At 43.6% G+C, this 20,815-nt stretch overlaps 2 protein-coding genes across 6 annotated transcripts in view; one reads left to right on the plus strand and one right to left on the minus strand.

Moving 5' to 3' along the window:
- The window catches only part of knstrn (kinetochore localized astrin (SPAG5) binding protein), a 30,814-nt gene extending 19,563 nt beyond the window's left edge, over nt 1–11,251 (minus strand). Inside the window, exon 1 of one of the 3 annotated variants that reach the window (XM_043698242.2) lies at nt 10,970–11,251. In XM_043698242.2, coding sequence (XP_043554177.1) covers nt 10,970–11,027 — 58 coding nt within the window. In that variant the 5' untranslated portion in view covers nt 11,028–11,251. Of the gene's footprint in view, nt 1–10,430; nt 10,624–10,969 lie in introns of those variants that run through there. The other 2 variants (XM_043698244.2, XM_043698243.2) reach the window with 2 other exon arrangements.
- The window catches only part of knl1 (kinetochore scaffold 1), a 114,828-nt gene continuing 104,810 nt past the window's right edge, over nt 10,798–20,815 (plus strand). For 2 of the 3 annotated variants that reach the window (XM_043698237.2, XM_043698238.2), the window contains exons 1-2: nt 10,798–10,925; nt 17,406–17,463. In XM_043698237.2, coding sequence (XP_043554172.2) covers nt 17,429–17,463 — 35 coding nt within the window. In that variant the 5' untranslated portion in view covers nt 10,798–10,925; nt 17,406–17,428. Of the gene's footprint in view, nt 10,926–15,356; nt 15,441–17,405; nt 17,464–20,815 lie in introns of all 3 variants that reach the window. The other variant, XM_087990141.1, reaches the window with a different exon arrangement.

Here is a 20,815-nt window from a genome sequence, read left to right on the forward strand (position 1 = left end):
GCAGTTTTAAAAGGGAGAAGAACACACAAAGGAAGCACATGGTGAGGACAGAGAGAGAGAGAGAGAGAGAGAGCTTTGCTGTTTTTGAATTCATGTGCCACTGGACATCGGAGTGCATCTGGGAAAATTAACAAACAGTGAATTTCACAACCAATCTTGGAGGAACCGGTTTGGGCGAAGTTCACAACACAGAATCAGATAAGTTAATTGTTGTTTTAAGTCTGTCCAAGAGAAAGGCTGCATTAGTGAGTACAGTAGGTTCTTTTTTGATTATATGTTTTTAGAGATAAGGCTCTTGATTAAACTTAAAATATGCGCCATAGCTATTAATTTAACCTGGTGCAGTATTTTGTAGAGGAATAAGACAATGTTATTTTCTGGGTCCGTAGATTATGAAGGTGCAAAAATGGCCTTTAATAGAGCGATATGTACCTCTTGTCAGATGTGAGAGTTTAAACAGAGTTTAAGGGTTACTGCGGATTATATCTGCCATAAATGCTGTTGGATGAGAATCTTATCAGATCGAGTGGATCGGTTGGAGAGACAGATAGAAGCGATGAGGAATTTGCAACAACAACAGTATGTGATGGATGGCAATTATAGGAAGGTGGAAAAGTCTTAGGTACAGTCACATAGATGGGTTAACTCCAGGAAGGGTAAGAGTGGTAGGCACCTAGGGCAGGAGTCTTTTGTGGATATACCCATTTCAAACAGGTATGCTGTTTTGGAAAATGTAGGGGGTGATGGATTCTCAGGGGAACGTAGCACGAAAAGCTAAGTTTCTGGTATTGAGTCTGGCTCTAATGCAATGAGGGGTATGTCGGCTTCCAAGAGATCAATTGTGTTAGGGGATTCTGTAGTCCGAGGTAAGGACAGAAGTTTTCTGTGGCCAGCAGAGAAAAAGCAGAATGGTGTGTTGTTTCCCTGGTGCCAGGAACAAGGATGTCTCAGAGAGGTTGCAGAATGTTCTCATGGGGGAGAGCGGCCAGCAAGAGGTCATTGTCCACTTGGAACCAACGATATTGGAAGGAAGATTACAGAGAGTTAGGCAGAAATTTATAAAGGAGGTCCTCAAGGGTAGTAATATCTAGATTACTCCCAGTGCTACGTGCGAGTGAGGGCAGGAATAGGAGGACAGAGAAGATGAATTCATGGCTGAGGAGCTGGTGTGTGGGAGAAGGATTCACATTTTTGGATCATTGGAATCTCTTTTGGGGTAGAAGTGACCTGTACAAGAAGGACGGATTGCACCTAAATTGGAAGGGGACGAATATACTGGCAGGGAAATTTTCTAGAACTGCTTGGGAGGATTTAAACTAGTAGGGTTGGGGGTGGAGGTGGGGGTGGTTGGGGTGGGGGAAGGAGGACCCAGGGAGATAGTGAGGAAAGAGATCAATCGGAGACTGGTACAGTTGAGAACAGAAGTGAGTCAAACAGTCAGGGCAGGCAGGGACAAGGTGGGACTAATAAATTAAACTGCATTTATTTCAATGCAAGGGGTCTAACAGGGAAGGCAGATGAACTCAGGGCAAGGTTAGGAACATGGGACTGGGATATCATAACAATTACAGAAACATGGCTCAGGGAGGGACAGGACTGGCAGCTTAATGTTCCAGGATACAAATGCCACAGGAAGGATAGAAAGGGAGGCAAGAGAGGAGTGGCATTTTTGATAAGGGATAGCATCACAGCTGTGCTGAGGGAGTATATTCCCAGACATACATCCAGGGAAGTTATTTGGGTGGAACTGAGAAATAAGGAAGGGATGATCACCTTATTGGGAACGTGTTATAGACCCCCTAATAGTCAGAGGGAAATTGAGAAACAAACTTGTAAGGAGATCTCAGCTATATGTAGGAATAATAGGGTAGTTATGGTAGGGGATTTTAACTTTCCAAACATCGACTGGGACTGCTATAGTGCTAAAGGTTTAGATGGAGAGGAATTTGTTAAGTGTGTACAAGACAATTTTCTGATTCAGTATGTGGATGTACCTACTGGAGAAGGTGCAAAACTTGACCTACTCTTGGGAAATAAGGCAGGGCAGGTGACTGAGGTGTCAGTGGGGGAGCACTTTGGGGCCAGCGACCATAATACTATTAAATTTAAAATAATGATGGAAGAGGATAGACCAGATCTAAAAGTTGCAGTTCTAAACTGGAGAAAGGCCAATTTTGACAGCGTTAGGAAAGAACTTTCGAAAGCTGATTGGAGGCAGATGTTCGCAAGTAAAGGGATGGCTGGAAATGGGAAGCCTTCAGAAATGAGATAACGAGAATCCAGAGAAAGTATATTCCTGTCAGGGTGAAAGGGAAGGCTGGTAGGTATAGGGAATGCTGGATGACTCAAGAAATTGAGGGTTTGGTTAAGAAAAAGAAGGAAGCATATGTCAGGTATAGACAGGATAGATCGAGTGAATCTGATGGAAGATATAGACTGTAGGGAAATAGATGGTGACATCTTGCAAAATGTCCAGATTACAGAGAAGGAAGTGCTGGATGTCTTGAAACGGTTAAAGGTGGATAAATCCCCAGGACCTGATCAGGTGTACCCGAGAACTCTGTGGGAAGCTGGAGAAGTGATTGCTGGGCCTCTTGCTGAGATATTTATATCATAGATAGTCACAGGTGAGGTGCTGGAAGACTGGAGGTTGGCAAACGTAATGCCACTGTTTAAGAAGGGTGGAAAAGACAAGCCAGGGAACTATAGACCGGTGAGCCTGACCTCAATGGTGGGCAAGTTTTTGGAGGGAATCCTGAGGGACAGGATGTACATGTATTTGGAAAGGCAAGGACTGATTCGGGATTGTCAACATGGCTTTATGTGTGGGAAATCACGTCTCACAAACTTGATTGAGTTTTTTGAAGAAGTAACAAAGAGGATTGATGAGGGCAGAGCAGTAGATGTGATCTATATGGACTTCAGTAAGGCGTTTGACAAGGTTCCCCGTGGGAGACTGATTAGCAAGGTTAGATCTCACGGAATACAGGGAGAACTAACCATTTGGATACAGAACTGGCTCAAAGGTAGAAGAGGTGGTGGTGGAGGGTTGTTTTTCACACTGGAGGCCTGTGACCAGCGGAGTGCCACAAGGATGGGTGCTGGGTCCTCTACTTTTTGTCATTTACATAAATGATTTGGATGCAAGCATAAGCAGTACAGTTAGTAAGTTTGCAGATGACACCAAAATTGGAGGTATAGTGGACAGCGAAGAGAGTTACCTCACATTACAACAGGATCTGGACCAGATGGGCCAATGGGCTGAAAAGTGTCAGATGGAGTTTAATTTAGATAAATGCGAGGTGCTGCCTTTTGGGAAAGCAAATCTTAGCAGGACTTATACACTTAATGGCAAGGTCCTAGGGAGTGTTGCTGAACAAAGAGACCTTGGAGTGCAGGTTCATAGCTCCTTGAAAATGTAGTCGCAGGTAGATAGGATAGTGAAGGCGGCATTTGGTATGCTTTCCTTTATTGGTCAGAGTATTGAGTACAGGAGTTGGGAGGTCATGTTGAGGCTGTACAGGACATTGGTTAGGCCACTGTTGGAATATTGCGTGCAGTCACAAATTCAAATAGCATGGAAACAGACTCTTCGGTCCAACTGATCCATGCCAACCATGTTCTCAACTGAACGACTCAATTCTGGTCTCCTTCCTATCGGAAAGATGTTGTGAAACTTGAAATGGTTCAGAAAAGATTTACCAGGGTTGGAGGGTTTGCCAGGGTTGGAGGGTTTGAGCTACAGGGAGAGGCTGAACAGGCTGGGGCTGTTTTCCCTGCAGCGTCGGAAGCTGAGGGGTGACCTTATAGAGGTTTATAAAATCATTAGGGGCATGGATAGGTTAAATAGACAAAGTCTTTTCCCTGGGGTCGGGAAGTCCAGAACTAGAGAGGGCATAGGTTTAGGGCGAGAGGGGAAAGATATAAAAGAAACCTCAGAGGCAACTTTTTCACGCAGAGGGTGGTACATATATGGAATGAACTGCCAGCGGATGTGGTGAAGGCTGGTATAATTACATTTAAGAGGCATTTGGATGGATATATGAGTAGGAAGGGTTTGGAGGGATATGGACCGGGTGTTGGAAGGTGGGACTAGATTGGGTTGGGATATCTGGTCAGCATGGACAGGTTGGACTGAAGGGTCTGTTTCCATGTTGTACATCTCTATGACTCTATGATAACAAAGAGGATGAGGGCAGACTGGTGGATGTGATCTAGTTAACAAGGTTAAGTCTCATGGAATAAAAGGAGAACTAGCCCTATGGATATAGAACTGGCTTGAAGTAGAAGACAGAAGGTGGTGGTGGAGGGTTGTTTTGCAGACTGGAGGCCTGTGACCAGTGGTCTACTACTTTTTGTCATTTGCATAAATTATTTCGATGTGAACAGAGGTATAGTTAGTAAGTTTTCAGATGACACCAGAATTGGAGGTGCAGTGGACAACAAAGAAGGTTACCTCAGGTTACAACAGAATCTTGATCAGTTGGGCCAATGGGCTGAGGAGTGGTAGATGGAGTTTAATTTGGATAAATGAGCGGTGCTGCAGTTTGGGAAAGCAAATCAGAGCAGGACCTATACATTTAATAGTAAGGTCCAAGGGAGTGTTGCTGAACAAAGAGACCTTGGAGTGCAGGTTCATAGTTCCTTGAAAGTAGAGTTGCAGGTAAATAGGATAGTGAAGGCTGCATTTGGTATGCTTTCCTTTATTGGTCAGAGCATTGAGTATTGGAGGTCATGTTGCGGTTGTACAGGACATTGGTTAGGCCACTTTTGGAATATTGTGTGTAATTCTGGTCTCCTTCCTATCAGAAGGATGCTGTGAAACTTGAAAGGGGCAGAAAAGATTTACAAGGATGTTTCAAGGGCTGGAAGATTTGAGCTATAGGGAGAGACTGAATAGGCTGGGGCTGTTTTCCCTGGAGGGAGGCTGAGGGGTGACCCCATAGGTGCTTTATAAAATCATGAGGGGCAGGGATATGCTAAGTAGACAAGATCTTTTCCCTGGGGTGGAGGAGTCCAGAACTAGAGGTCTTAGGTTTAGGGTGCAAGGGGCAAGATACAAGAGCTGAAAATGTGTTGCTGGAAAAGCGCAGGTCAAGCAGCATCCAGGGAACAGGAGAATCAACGTTTCGGGCATAAGCCCTTCTTCCTGGATGCTGCCTGACCTGCTGCGCTTTTCCAGCAACACATTTTCAGCTCTGATCTCCAGCATCTGCAGACCTCACTTTCTCCGCAAGATACAAGAGACCTAAAGAGCAACATTTTAATGCGGAGAGTGGTGCATGTTTAGAATGAGATGTCAGAGGAAGTGGTGGAGGCTGGTACAATTACAGCATTTAAAAGGCAACTGAATGGGTCTATGAATAGGAAAGGTTTAGAGGGATATGGGCCAAGTGCTGACAAATGGGACTAGATTAGGTTCGGACAACTGGTTGGCAAAGACAAGTTGGACCGAAGGATCTGTTTCCACGCAGTACATCTCCATGACTCTATGACACACCTCTGAACCAGATTAGACTCGAACCTACATCTTCTTACCCAGAGGTATGAACATTACCACAGCATTACAAAAACCCTTCAACTAATACACCTTATTTTCTGATCACCCTGTTCAGATGTTATTACAAACCTCTGGAGCAGGTGGGGCTTGAACCCAAATCTCCTCGATCAGAGCTAAGGACATTACCACTTCTAACTAATACCCCTTTCATGACTCTCCATAATACACAGATCATTAAATCTTCCATTAAAATTTGATTGTATCTTTTTATGCTGGCAACCTACAAGACAAGTAAACCACTTGTCAATCCCTAACTCTTCCATCACAAACAAAAACAAAGTTGTTGGAAAAGCTCAGCAGATCTGGCAGCATCTGAGGAGAGAAATCAGAGTTAATGTTACGCGTCCGGTGACTCTTCCTCAGAACTTAAATCTTTCATTGTAGCTGTTACACCTGTAACCAGTTGCACCTCCACAGCTCACATCTTCTTACGGAGACAAAAAAATACTGCCGATGCTGGAATCCAAGGGACACAAGCAGAAAGCTGGAAGAACAGCAAGTCAAGCATCATCAGGAGTTGGAGAACTCAATGTTTCAGGTGTAAGGGGAGCTGCAGATTTGGAGGTGGGGGTGGGGGTGGGGCAGTGGTTTTGCAGAGGTAGGGATACATGAACACAGGTAGGAGGTATGACCGTTTGATCGATGGGAGGAATGAAATTGGTTGGTGGGTGGAAAGAAAGGTCGATGAGATGAATAGAAGGGAGGGCAAGGGGCTGGGAAGGGAGTTTATTTGAAATTAGAGAACTCGATGTTGAGCCCTTCAGGCTGTAGCCTGCCCAGGTGGAAGATGAGGAGGTATTGTTCCTCCAATTTGTGGTCTGATTCATTGTGGCAATGGAAGAAGCTAAGAATGGTCATGTTGGAAAGGGAGTGGCAACAAATTAAAATGGGCAGTGGGGGAGGGGATCCAAGAATTGCGATGTAGAAAGATCATGCTGCAGATCTCCGTGTCACATTGCAAGCGGGATGAAGTCCTAACCCACCCTATCTGGATCACGCAATATCCTAGGACTCTGGAGAGGCCATGGAGTCCCAGGAAACTGTTAAAGAACAACTTACCTCAGTTTTCGCCATCCAGGGATGCTGAAGGAGGGAGCAGGCACATCCAAGGCCAGGCCCGCGGCCCAATCTTGGAGGATCCTCAGGCTCGATTTCCTACCAGTCCTGGTAATGGAGCTCGCAAAATCTCGCCAGATGTCGGGTAAGCAGATAGAGGAGAAGCTGGCCCTGATCTCCATCATGCTGCAGATGCATGAACAAGCAGCTGGGAGACCTCGAGAAAAGGACAGATGAGGAAGAATGCAGAGTCACAGTGGTGGAAGCTGATACCGATTCCTCCAAGGATAGGATCCAGGCCCTGGAAATGTAGGCCCATAATTTGCTGAAAATGTGTTGCTGGAACAGCGCAGCAGGTCAGGCAGCATCCAGGGAACAGGAGAATCGACGTTTCGGGCATAAGCCCTTCTTCAGGAATGAGGAAAGTGTGTCCAGAAGGCTAAGATAAAAGGTAGGAAGGAGAGACTTAGGGGAGGGGCATTGGAAATGCGATAGGTGGAAAGAGGTCAAGGTGAGGGTGATAGGTCAGACTGGGGTGGGGGCGGAGAGGTCAGGAAGAAGATGTTCGATGGATTTGATTGAGACAAGGTGGGGGGAGGGGAAATGAGGAAACTGGTGAAATCCGAGTTCATCCCCTGTAGTTGGAGGGTTCCTAGGTGGAAGATGAGGCGTTCTTCCTCCAACCGTCGTGTTGTTGTGGTCTGGCGATGGAGGAGTCCAAAGACCTGCATATCCTTGGTGGAGTGGGAGGGGGATTGAAGTGTTGAGCCACAGGGTGGTTGGGTTGGTTGGTCCGGGTGTCCCAGAGGTGTTCTCTGAAACGCTCCGCAAGTAGGCGGCCAGTCTCCCCAATATAGAGGAGGCCACATCGGGTGCAGCGAATGCAATAGATGATGTGTGGAGGTGCAGGTGAATTTGTGGCGGATATGGAAGTTTCCTTTGGGGCCTTGGAGGGAGGTGAGGGGGGAGGTGTGGGCGCAGGTCTTGCACCTCCTGCGGTTGCAGGGGAAGGTGCCGGGAGTGGAGGTTGGATTGGTGGGGGGTGTGGATCTGACGAGGGAGTCACAGAGGGAGTAGTCTTTACAGAACGCTGATAGGGGAGGGGAGGGAAACATATCCTTGGTGGTGGGGTCCGTTTGGAGGTGGCGGAAATGACGGCGGATGATACGCTGTACATGGAGATTGGTGGGGTGGTAGGTGAGGACCAGTGGGGTTCTGTCCTGGTGACGGTTGGAGGGGCGGGGCTCAAGGGCAGAGGAGCAGGAAGTGGAAGAGATGCAGTGGAGGGCATCGTCGACCACGTCGGGGGGGAAATTGCGGTCCTTGAAGAAGGAGGCCATCTGGGTTGTACATTTTTGGAACTGGTCCTCCTGGGAGCAGATGCGGCGGAGACGAAGGAATTGGGAGAATGGGATGGCGTTTTTACAGGGGGCAGGGTGGGAGGAGGTGTAGTCCAGGTAGCCGTGGGAGTCGGTCGGTTTGTAGTAGATGTCCGTGTTGATTCGGTCGCCTGAGATAGAAATAGAAAGGTCGAGGAAGGGGAGGGAGGAATCTGAGACTGTACAAGTGAATTTGAGGTTGGGGTGGAAGGTGTTGGTGAAGTGGATGAACTGTTCAACCTCCTCGTGGGAGCACGAGGCGGCGCCGATACAGTCATCGATGTAGCGGAGGAAAAGGTGGGGGGTGGGGCCAGTGTAAGTTGCGGAAGATGGACTGTTCCACATATCCTACGAAGAGGCAGGCATAGCTGGAGCCCATGCGTGTGCCCATGGCTACTCCTTTCGTTTGGAGGAAGTGGGAGGATTGGAAAGAGAAGTTGTTTAGGGTGAGGACCAGTTCAGTCAGTCGAAGGAGGGTGTCAGTGGAAGGGTACTGGTTGGCATGGCGGGAAAGGAAGAAGCGGAGGGCTTTGAGTCCTTCGTAATGGGGGATGGAGGTGTACAGGGACTGGATGTCCATGGTGAAGATAAGGCATTGGGGACCGGGGAAGCGAAAATCATGGAGGAGGTGGAGGGCATGGGTGGTGTCCCGAACGTAGGTGGGGAGTTCTCGGACTAAGGGGGTCAGGACCGTGTCGAGGTATGCAGAGATGAGTTCGGTGGGGCAGGAGCAGGTTGATGACCTCAAGAACAAGGGCACGAGAAAAAAAAAATTTTTGGATTGTTGGTCTGTTGGAGGGTAAGGAAGGTGAGCGACCAGTGGAATTTATTGAGGACTGGTTGCTGAAATCCCTTAACTTGGAGGCTGGAATGGGAAGCTTGAAGATTGAGAGAGCTCACTGGTTCACGGCACGGAGGTCAGGTCTGGACCAGTGTCCTCGTCCTATCTTGGTGCAGCTTCATCACTATTGAGATGATAAGAGAATCGTGGAAGCTTCCAGAATCCAGGGGAAGGATCCAAAGGCCCAAGTTTACAAGGGCTCAAAGATCACGTTCTTCCAGGACTTCGCAGCAGCAGTAATCCAGAAAAGAAAATCCTATGATGGCACCAAGAAAAGACTGAAGGAGCTTGGGATCGAGTACTCTTTGAGGTATCTGACGGTGTTTCGTATCACCTTGAATGGATCTATACATCTCTTTGACATGTCGGAGAAAGCAAGACACTTTGTGGACAAATTAACTTAAGGTGAACAATTTACTGTGTACAAATAATAGTGTTGCTTGGGTATGTCTCTTTTCTTTAAAAAGAAAAGAGGAAGTCTGGTTGGCACCTTTTTTTATTAAATTGGCGATAATCTGGTCTAAACTATGCTCGGGGCCATTTGGGATGTTTACTTTCAATTTCTACGTTAAGTTATACCAAAGAATGGGTGAGATACTTACTCATTAATGCTGTACAGGGGGTCTGGTGGCACATTGAAAAGAAAACTCTGAACAAGTCGATCAGAAAAGATCTACTCATTAAATATTCTCACACAAAGCTACCTCTGGGGCAGCACGGTGGCTCAGTGGTTAGCACTGCTACCTCACAACACCAGGGTCCCAGGTTCGATGCCAGCTTTAGGCAACTGTCTGTGTGGAGTTTGCACATTCTCCCCTTGTCTGCGTGGGTTTCCTCCGGTTGCTCTGGTTTCCTCCCACAGTCCAAAGATGTGCAAGTCAGGTGAATTGGCTATGCTAAATTGCCCATAGGTTAGGTGCATTAGTCAGAGGGAAATGGGCTGAAAATGTTGCTGGAAAAGCAGAAGGGCCCTGAAGAAGGGCTCACGTCCGAAACATCAATTCTCCTGCTCCTTGGATGCTGCCTGACCTGCTGCGCTTTTCCAGCAACATATTTTCAGCTCTGATCTCCAGCATCTGCAGTCCTCACTTTCTCCTCTCAGAGGGAAATGGGTCTGGGTGGGTTACTCTTTGGAGGGTCGATGTGGACCTGTTGGGCTGAAGGGCCTGTTTCCACACTGTAGGGAATCTAATCTAATCTAAACTAGTCAGTAATGCCCCACCATGACCTATACTCAGTGGTCACTAAAACCCCAACACTGACAAACATTATGCTCACACACACTAAATCTCCACCAGCATCATATTCAATGACCACCCAGCACTTTTTTAAAAAAAGTAATCTTTTACTTGCAATCATTAGTGTCCCTCGGAAGCTCTGATCTGCCATTTATAAAAACTTATTCTCTAGGGCGTGGACTTTTCCACCTCCTGATGCTGCCTGGCTTGCTGTGTTCTTCCAGCCTCCCTACCTTAGATACCAGCATCTGCAGTTTTTTTTGTCTCTAAGGTAGCATTGACTGGCTCACCGTCGCGACCATTACCTATGCCCCATAATGTTTCACAGTCCTCCACGTCAATAAAACACACATTACCTTTACTCATTACTGCCGTCCGCCTACCGCTAGAATATTTCTGCAAAAACGTACAGGGATATGTAGATTTAGAATGGAGACAAATCGCCGCCTGAAAATTTAAACTTAGTCCCGCCTAGTCCCTTGACGTCACTTTCCTCCCGTGAATCCGTTGCTAGGTTTTCCTTTTCCCCACAAGGCGGACTCAACATAGCGTCCTCAGAAGTTATTGAGTATTTTTTTTTCCTCTCTCGACTTCAAGAAGTTGAAAAGACCGCCGAAGGAAGCAACTTTTTTTTACCACCCCACCAAACGTTATGAGGATGGGCGGGCGTTCCCCGCCCGCACTGTTAATGCGCATGCGCGGCATCTCCCGCACGTCAAGGCGGTTGAATTTAAAATTCTCTCGGGCTGAAGGGCCGCGCGCCGATTGGTCGGCGGTGGGAGTTTGTTTTCCCGGGGAAGGGGAAGTTTCAGATTGACCGTTCGTTCGGACAACCCTCTTTTCCCCCCTCGGTAAGGAATGGATTTGTCATTAACGTGGTGCTAATCGTACTTACTAGCCGTTGTTTGTTGTCCGTCCGTTGGGCCTTTCGTGCTTCTGTACAAAAGGCGCATAAAATGTCTGTTTGCTTGTTTTGTTTTTTTTCCGGCGCAGCTTGGTTTTCTAGTTTGGGGGTGCGAGGAGGTTTGGAAACCATCCCAGCCTGGAGTGCCTTGTGTCACGGTCGGTGGGGGAAGAGTATTAAGTTGCTTTTCCCCCACACAAACTTCTTTCGCTGCAGCTTCTAGCTTCTGATGCTTGTCCTTTTAACGTGTGTAGATTTTCACTCTGTAAACCTCTCCTCCCCCCATCCCTCCACTTACAAATTGCTGAGGGATTGCTGTTTGTCAGACTTGGTTTGTTTTTCTATGTTGTTACAGTGACTACGCCCCGAGGTTTTTTTAAAAAAAAAACGTGACTGGCGAATAGTACTTGTGCTAGATAAGGACCATCTCCAGCAAGTCGGTCTACCTAACGCCTTTTGAAGTATAATGACATGACTATTGTCACTGTCAACATCTCTGAGCGTTAACACCGACCAAAAACTGAACTGGATCATCCATATAAATCGTGTGGCTAAAGAATAGGTCACAGGATAGGATTTTTGTGGTACTTAATTCACTGCTTAACTTTCCTGTCTGTACCCAGCCTATACAAGGAATAGCTCAGTGTGATACAATGCTTTTTTTTCTTGCTTGGATGAGTGCTGATCCGATAAAATTCAACCTTAGACCCATCAGGACAAAGCAACCTGCTTGATTGTTGTCCAATCCACCAACTTAAATATTGTTAATGAATAAGTGAATGTTAAACTCTCGCTTTGCTGGTATGTGGGACAGTTGTCCCCGTTTTTGCACGCGATTTTACTAAGTGGAACTTAGCAATTTCAACAAAGCTGTGTTGTCTTGATTTATAATGTGCATAGTATTTGGAATGATATAAATGAATTAATAGCACAAATGGAGGTTAATGGATATGATCTTCTAGCCATTGTGGAGACATTGTTACAAGGAGTTCAAAACTTGAAACTAAATATTCAAGGTTAGCGACCTTTCAGAAGAGTAATGGGCTGGAAGGAAAGAATAATGAGATAGTTTGGTGTGAGATGGAATAAGTATGATCGCAAATAATGCTTTTGGATTAGAGAGAGAGACAGAGGATCTGTATGCTTGGAGGCAAAAATAGGAAAAGATGATGCTTTTGGGAATAGTTTATAGACTCCCCAATAGTAGCTGCTTGGTAGAATAGAAAATGAATTTAATAATGATTTGATAAGAGTATGTATGTAGAAATGGCAGTACATTGTACGTGACTTTTGATTCTTATGTAGATTGGGTAAATCAAATTGGAAAAGTTGGTCACAAGAAATAATTCATACATTATTCGAGACAGTTGTCAATCAGAGGGATCAGCTATTTTAGATCTGAAAGCCTACAATGAGGCAACTTTAACAAATAGTCTAAAAGATCCCCTCAGAAACAATGACCATATCATAATTGAATTTAGGATAAGAAAATGACAAACTTTGCTAACTGTAAATAAGTGCAATTACAAAAGAATGGGGACCATGCTGGCTGTGGTGGACTGGAAAAGGAGTTTAGGAGAATGTTGAGGAACAATGGGAAAACATTTAAGAAGTTAGTTCATGGCTCACAGCAAATGTAAATCCTAATTAAGAAGACAAACTCTAGAAAGAGAGAAACTAGTATCAAGGTAGTCAAGAGTGGGGAAGTGATGGCTTAGTGGTATTATTAGACTATTAACCTAAGTAAAGTTCTGGGGACTTGGATTCAAATTTTGTCACCTAAGTGGTGGAATATGAATTCAATTAAAGAAAATCTCTATTCTTGACCAGAAATCATTTGTTGGGAAAAACCATATCTGATTCATTTATGTCCTTCAGAGAAGGAAATCTGACTTCCTCATCCGGATTGGACCACGTATGACTCTCAGTTGCCCTTTGAAATGACGTAGCAAGCCATTCTGTTGTACTAATTGCGACAAAGTCTTAATGAAATAAAACCAGATGGATCACCTGATATCGACTGAGGCACCAGAAGATACTGACAAAACAGCCCTGTTGGCCCACCAAAGTCGTCCTTACTAACATTTGGAGGCTAGTGCCAAAATTGGGAGAGCTGTCTCAAGGCTAGCCTGACATTGTCTGTAAGGAATGACTCCGTGAGTATGACCATGTCCCAGACAGCGCAATGGTATACAGAACCCAACCCATTCCCATTCCCATCAGGCCAAGGGATTAGCCCGAGCACAAAGGAGAATGCAGGAAAGCATGCCAGGAGTAGCATTAGGTATTCCTAAAAATGAGGGATGAACCTGGTGAAACCATGAAACGGGGCTACTTGTGTGCTAAACAGCAAGCATCCAATGATAGACAGAACTAAGTGATGTCACAACCAATGGATCAGTTAGAAGCACTGCAATCCTAGCACATCCAATCGTGGATGGTGGAGGACAATTAAACAAATGATGACAATAAGAGGATGCTCCGCAAATACTCCCATTCTCTACACATTGCTGTGAATACTTCAGCCTTATCTTTTGCACCAATCTTTAACCAGAAGTGCTGAGTGGATGATCCATTGTGGCCTCTTTTGCATCTCCAGTGTTAGTGATACTCTTCTTCAGCCAATTCAATTCATTATCCTTGATATCAAGAATCAGAATCCCTACAGTGTGGAAACAGGCTATTGTGGCCCAATAAGTCCAGACTCCGAAGAGTAACCCACCCAGACCCATTCCCATATCCAATTGCTCTACATTTATCATTGACTAATGCATCTAACCTCCATCCCTGAACACTACAGCAGTTAAGCTTGGCCAATGCACATCTTTGGACTGTGGGAGGAAACCTACGCAGACACTGGCAGAATGTGCAAACTCCACACAGCTAGTTGCCCAAGGCTGGAATTGAGCCTGGGTCCCTGGTGCTGTGAAACAGCTGTTCTAACCACTGAGCCACTGTGCAGCCCCAAACAGTTGGAGGCACTGGATACTGTGAAGACAATGGTCCCTCAACATTATGGCAATTGTACTGAAGAATTCTGATCCAGAACTTGCTGCACCCTTCGCTAAGCTCTTCTAGTTACAACACTGGCATCTACCTGATAATGTGGAAAATTGCACAGGTATGTTCTGTACCTAAAAAGGAAGACTAATTCAACCTGGTCAGTTACTACCCTGTCATTCTGCACTCAATCAGCTGTAAAGTGATGGAAGATGTCATCAGTGCTATCAAGCAGCACCTGCTCTGTGATGCTTATCTTGGATTCGGCCAGGGCCACTCAGCTCCTGACCTCATTACAGCTTTGATTCAAACGTGGACAAACGAGCTGAATTCCGGAAGTGATTCTTGACATCAAAACTCTGCTTAACAAAGTGTGTTATCAAGGAACCCTAGTAAAACTGGAATAAATGGGTATCAAGGGCAAGCTGCTTAGTCATATCTGGAATGTAGAAAGATGGCAGTGGTAGGTGGTCAGTCATGTTGGTTCCAAAATGGTCTGCAGGAGTTTCTCTGGATAGTGTCTTAGGCCCAACTATCTTCGCTATTTCATCAATGACCTTCCCTTCATAAGGTCAGAAGTGGGGATGTTTGGTGCTGATAGCACCAATGTTCAGCGCCATATGTGACAACTCGGACACTGAAGCAGTTCATGTTCAAGTGCAACACGATCTGGACAATATCCAGGCTTGTGCTGACAAGTCGTGAATAACATTTGCCTGACACAAACGTTAGTGATTATCACCAATAATAATTAATCAAACTACTGGCCCATGACATTCAATGGTATTACCATCACTGAATGACATTCACTGTCAAGGAACTATGAACCTGCACTCCAAGGTCTCTTTGTTCAGCAGCACTCCCCAGGACCATTAAGTGTACAAGTCCTGCCCTGAATGGCATTCATTTTTGGAGTCTCCACATAAATGCAGTGGTTACAAGAGCAGGTCAGAGGCAAGAAACTCTCCTCTTGACTCCCCAAAGCCTATCCATCATCTACTTGGCACATGTCAGGAATGTGATGGAATACTTCACACTTGTGCAGATGGCTGCAGCTTCAAGAACACTCAAGAAGCTTGACGTGTAGGACAAAGTAGTCCTCATGATCGGAAAGACATCCGCTCCCTCCACCACCCTCAGTAGTACATATTGCTGCTATCTACAAGATGCAGTGCTGAAATTCAAAGTTCCTCAGACAGCACATTCCAAACCCATGACCAATTTCATCTAGAAAGTGAAAGGCACCGGACGCATGGCATTATCACCACCACAACCTGCAAATTCCCCTATAAGCTATTCGTAGCCCTGATTTGGAAATATGTCATCGTGCATTCACTGTTGCAAGATTAAAATCCTGGAATTCTCTCCCTGATGACAGGTTGTTCATGGGTTGACCAACAATGAGTCAAGAAGACAGCTTGCCACCACTTTCTCGAGGACAAGGCTTGGGCAATAAATGCTGGTGAGCCACCTTGCATCCCATGAATGAATTAAATAAAAAAACACTAATTTTTGCTTATATTTTAAATCGGAGGACTTGGAAAGTTTTAAAAGGCAGTAAAGGCGGCCAAGGAAAATGAAGAAAATAAACCAGGAAAACTAACAAGTAATATAAAAAGATAGAGCATTTTACAAACACTAAAAGGGATGTGAGAGGCCAAAGTGAATGGAAAATTATTTAAGGAATGAGACTGGACAAATAATTTGCATTTGTTTGGATGAGGACAAGAATAGTATTCCAAAAATACTAACTAATCACTGGCAAAGATAGAGAGGTAGTAAACACCATTTTTAAAAAAAATTGGGTAACCTTAAAGCTAAAAGCTGATAAATCCTTGGACCTGATGGATTTTGTCCTCTGATTTTCAAGAATGTAGCTACTGAGATGGTAGGTGCACGGGCTCAAATATTCCAAGAATCTTGGAGCCTGTGGTGATAGGCAGTTTTCCAATGTCTAAACATCTAAATTCAAAAAAGGAAGAAGAAACACAAATGGGTCACTATAGGCCAGTTAGATTAACGTCCTGTTGTTGTGTGAAAATGTTAATCTATAATAAAGCATTTAGAAACGCATGATAAAATCAAACAGAATCAACATGGCTACTTGAAGGGAAATCATTCTTAACAAATGTATTATAATTACCTCCTCAAAATAATAAACTGGATAGATAAAGTGGAACCAGGAGAAGTAATTTATTTTGATTTTTCAAAAGCTGTTGGATTAGCTTGCAATCTTGTGAAAGAATAAAAAAAACCTGAAGGAGACTTTGGGTAAAGGGTGAGGAGTTGCTATGTCTTTGCTGAATTGAATAAACATGTACAAAAGTGTGTGTGTGTGTGTGTGTGTTACTAAGATCTAATACCTGCTTTTTCACTTACCATTACTTTTATATGGCTCGGAGGTAGGAGACCAAGGTGTTGGTGGAGGGTTGCTCTTCAGACTGGAGGCCTGTGACTAGCAGTGTGCTCCAAGGATTGGTGCTGAGTCCATGGCTTTTTTGTCCGTAGTATCAATTTGGATGTGAATATGGGAGGTCTGGTTAGTATGTTTGTAGATGGCACTAAAATTGATGGTATAGCATACTTGAGTGGCAGATGGAGTTTAATCGCTATTATAAATGTGAGCTGCTACATCAGGGCAGTTCTTATAAACTTAATGGTAAGGCTCTGCGGAGTATTGCTGAACAAAGACACCTTGCAGTGCGGATTCATTGTTCCTTGAAAGTGGAGTTGCAGGTAAACAGAATAGTGAAGGTGTTTGATATGCTTAGTTTTATTGGTCAGTGAATTGAGCAGAGGAATTGGGAGGTAATTTTGCGGCTGTGCGGAACACTGGTTAGGCCACTTTTGGAATATTGTGTTCAATTCTGGTCTCCTGCTATGGAAAAAATGTTGTAAAACTTGAAAGGGTTCAGAAAAGAATTACAAGGATGTCACCAGAATGAGAGTTTGAGCTACAGGGGGAGGCTGAATGGGTTGGGGTTATTTTCCCTGGAGTGTCAGAGGCTGAGGATGACCTTATAGAAATCTATAAAATCATGAGGGACGTGGATAGGGTGAATAACCAAGGGTTTTGTTTTTCTGGGATGGGGAGTCCAAAACTAGAGGGTTTAAGATTAAAAGGGAAAGATTATAAGGGATAAGTTTTTCATGCATGTGTGAAACAGTTGCTTGAGGTACAACTGCAGCATTTGAAAGTCATCTGGTTGGGTATATGAAGGGTTTAGGGGGATAAGGGCCAAATACTAGAAAATGGGTCCAGATTGGGATATCTGGTTGGTGCGGACGAGTTGGACTGAACGGTCTGTTCCTGTGCTACACAAATCTATGACTTTGTGCTGCAACACAGTTTGCCTGACTTGAAATTAGAAGTCTCCGAGACAATTGTTTTTGAATCCTATTGAGTTATTTCTTTCTCATCTTGCAGGTTTTCAGTTCCTGGTTTAAACCATGGATGAAAATTTTCCTGTATTTCCAGAGGCTAAGTATGTTCTTCGTGTTGATTAGCATCTGTTTTTGATTTGCTGTCATTTTAAGTAAGCCATGTACCCACTGAGCTCTTTTAAGATTAACCAAAGTGGTTCAACACTTAACCATTCTTTTATTATTATAAGCAAAGTTCTTGTATTTGCTGGTCATGGAAACAAATGAACTTTGTCCGTGCAGTTTTCTCCTCCTTATCTGTTACAACTGGTATTTGTTCCAAATTTGGTTTACATTTGGTGATTCCACCTGGTGGATCAACTGCACTTGTATTCAAATGCACTAAGTAAGAGTCCAACCCAAAGATTTATTTCCTTTGGGGGAAAAAGTGGGGAATATCTGCAGAACAATTTGACAGGTGAAGAAGTGAAAGTGTGCACTTCTATATTTTCTTGGACAAGAACCAGTGGAGCCAGTATTTTTGTTTTCAGTGTAAATGGATGCCAAATGTAACACCTGGAAGTTTAGAATTAAAATGTGATCCATTGTCCATCATATTTGGATATAACTATTATTTCCTGACTCTCCAAAGAACTCCTTTTTATGTAGCAGAATTTGAGCCTGGTTCGGAGTTAGATACAGCATAAATCTAGAACCCTTAATGAGTTACTTTGTATTGAAACTAATTATAGAAATAAACATGATGGCACTTTATATGAAAGATTAACTGAGTGTAGGCAAGGAATTTCTAACGTATTGGGAAGCCCATCATGTCTACTGCTGACAAGTTTGAGAAGACCAAATCTCAAAAAGAACTACACATTATAATGTATGAGAAGAATGTTTTGAATCTCATGTCGCCTCTGGTCAACGCATTATCATTCTGAATGTGCCAGGGAATTGTTAAATGACGAGCTTTCCTTTTAAAATCAAACAAGGCAAGTTGAGTCTCGTCAAGGGATTGCGAGGGCAATTGCACCATGGGATCGCTATCTGAAAAGCCTCTGAGCTGAAAAAAATGCAATTTATGGACAAGTTATTTCTGTTTGCAAGGGTCAGGGCCAAGTGTATAAGCATAGGTGGCTTCTAGTACACAAAGCCACACTGCAGCCCCAACCGGTGATCTGAATTAGTCATTGGTTATAATGTTTAAACACATTGTTTAGCAATTGTTGCCCAGTCCACGGAATTGAAGTGTTTGGAGTTTTGCTTGTCTGGGCTAATTGACTGCAGTCAGCAATACATAAGAGAATAGACCAGGAGTGGAACCTACTTTGCCAGTGAATTAGGTCATAGTAGACAATGCATTTCAGTGTCAACTTCCCATAATATCTCTGTCACTTGATGTCATTAGTCTTTAAAAATCTATCCATTTCTGTTTTAAACATGCTCCATGATTGAGCTTCATATTTTCTAATTTTTCTTCTCATCTGAAATCATGACCTGGATTCTAGACTCATCAATCTGGGAAAGAAGCTTGTCAATATACACCTCCTCACAACTGCTAAGAACCTGAATAGGTTTTGATGAGACCATCTCTCAATCATATTATTAGATAATACAGGTTCAATGTCCACTCAAAGGCAATTGCATCACTTTTTTGTGACCTGTAACAGCCCACATGCATGGATGTAGTGAACCATTAGAACAGTCCTAACACACATTCACTAGGCAGGTCATTACCCTTATACAATTTTAATGAAGTTTTTTTTAAAACTTGCTTTCAAGCAGAACACTGCGCTAGTGGAATTAATCACTAAGGACAGTATTCACTTCGTAACATTGCTCATGCTTTGTTCAGGATAATTATTCCAGTAATTTCTTTGTGCTTTTAAGTATACCACCAGATATTTGTACTGCTTATGAAAATCAGCAATGTTCTTGGTTATTGAACAACAGGTGCATACTAAATTGGTTAGATGTGCTTTTAAGGACTTGGTCTCTTCATTTAATGCTGTTGTGCTGTGATTATTGAATATAGCGGTGTTTGGTCAAATGCAAATACCTCTTCCCATTTGTGGGATGAAAGTACTCCAAAATTAAAGCCATGCATGAGAACAAACTCCAAGTTTCAAAGAAATTTACAATTGTTTAGTATTCCTAATTTTGCTGCCAAACTATTTCTGTTTAAATGGGTTTGGAATACAATCTTGTTTTAAACATCTTTTTTGTTTATTATGTGGTCATCTATTGAGGCAATGTCGTGGCACAAATGCATCAATCTGAAAAATGTAATAAATTTGTGCACCTTAGACCAAAGAGTGTGGGACATGTTCCTCCTGCACTTAACAAAGACTTGGGGAACTTCTTTTCACCAATCCAAGTAGACTTGCCAACCAATCTCCACCTTTTCTCATAGAACATAAATTGTTCTTGTGATTTGGTATTCTTGTGATTCTATCCTGATGCACGCAAAGAGCTTTTTACTACAATATTCCAGTTGTTTCCAACACCAGAGTGGTACAATATTATTGATTGCTGTGATGCTTGTCCTGATCAATACAATGTTCTTATATGGAACCTCTTCCTTGTGTCCATCTCAACAGCATTGTTGTCTTGGTACGCTTATCTTTATCAATTTGTCCAGTTTATCTCCTAAAATCCATTCTGTATTTTCTGTTAAATCCATGGTACAAATCTGGGCCCCTTGAATGATCCTGATTTATGTACAACATCCTTTGGCAATGCTGTTCACAAGTATAGATTCATTACCACTTATACCCATTTGTAGCTTTGCACAACTATCAACCTTGATGTTGCAATTAATGCAAATCTGTCAGTCTGCTCCTCCCTGAGGCTTATGATGGATGAATTGGAATATTTTTGCAATTGAACATGAGCAAACCAAAGAATAAATCTGACCCCTCTCCAGGTTTATGGCATATCTCCAATTTCATTCCTTTTCCTGATGCTGAATTTGATGATCAGCCTTGTAATTTGATTGTATGGTGCAGATTTCAAATTAAGATCAATGAATCTGTCAGTCAAGCTGTGTCTGTTTGGCCACCTGCCAGTGTCCACATTTTCATCTTCAGATACCAACACCTCAGCTGTCTCCTATATGCTGTCTGGATCTACTTCTTCTGAACGGCTACACCTTTGCTATATTCAAACTTCCTTTGAAATCTTGTCTGTAAAATTCATTGGAGTTTGATTTTAAACATGTTGTAATTTTAATACATTAAAGCATTTATTAGCATTTCAATAATTGTTCAGCACATAATCTTGGAGCAATCTAATATTCGGCCATTGGAAATGTACAATGAATAGAAAAGATGTCTAGGTTTAAAGAACTGCTACTGTGCAGTATATAAGCTAGCTGTTCGCACAAGGTCAGTGCTATACCTACATGTTCTTGCTGTTGATGCAGAACAATTTTGTTCATTTGAATTAACTATTTGCATTGGAAAGGTA

This window comes from Chiloscyllium plagiosum, unplaced genomic scaffold, assembly GCF_037043375.1.
Source record: "Chiloscyllium plagiosum isolate Xiang-an unplaced genomic scaffold, Cpla_swu_hap1 HiC_scaffold_8, whole genome shotgun sequence".
NCBI classification, from domain to species: domain Eukaryota; kingdom Metazoa; phylum Chordata; class Chondrichthyes; order Orectolobiformes; family Hemiscylliidae; genus Chiloscyllium; species Chiloscyllium plagiosum.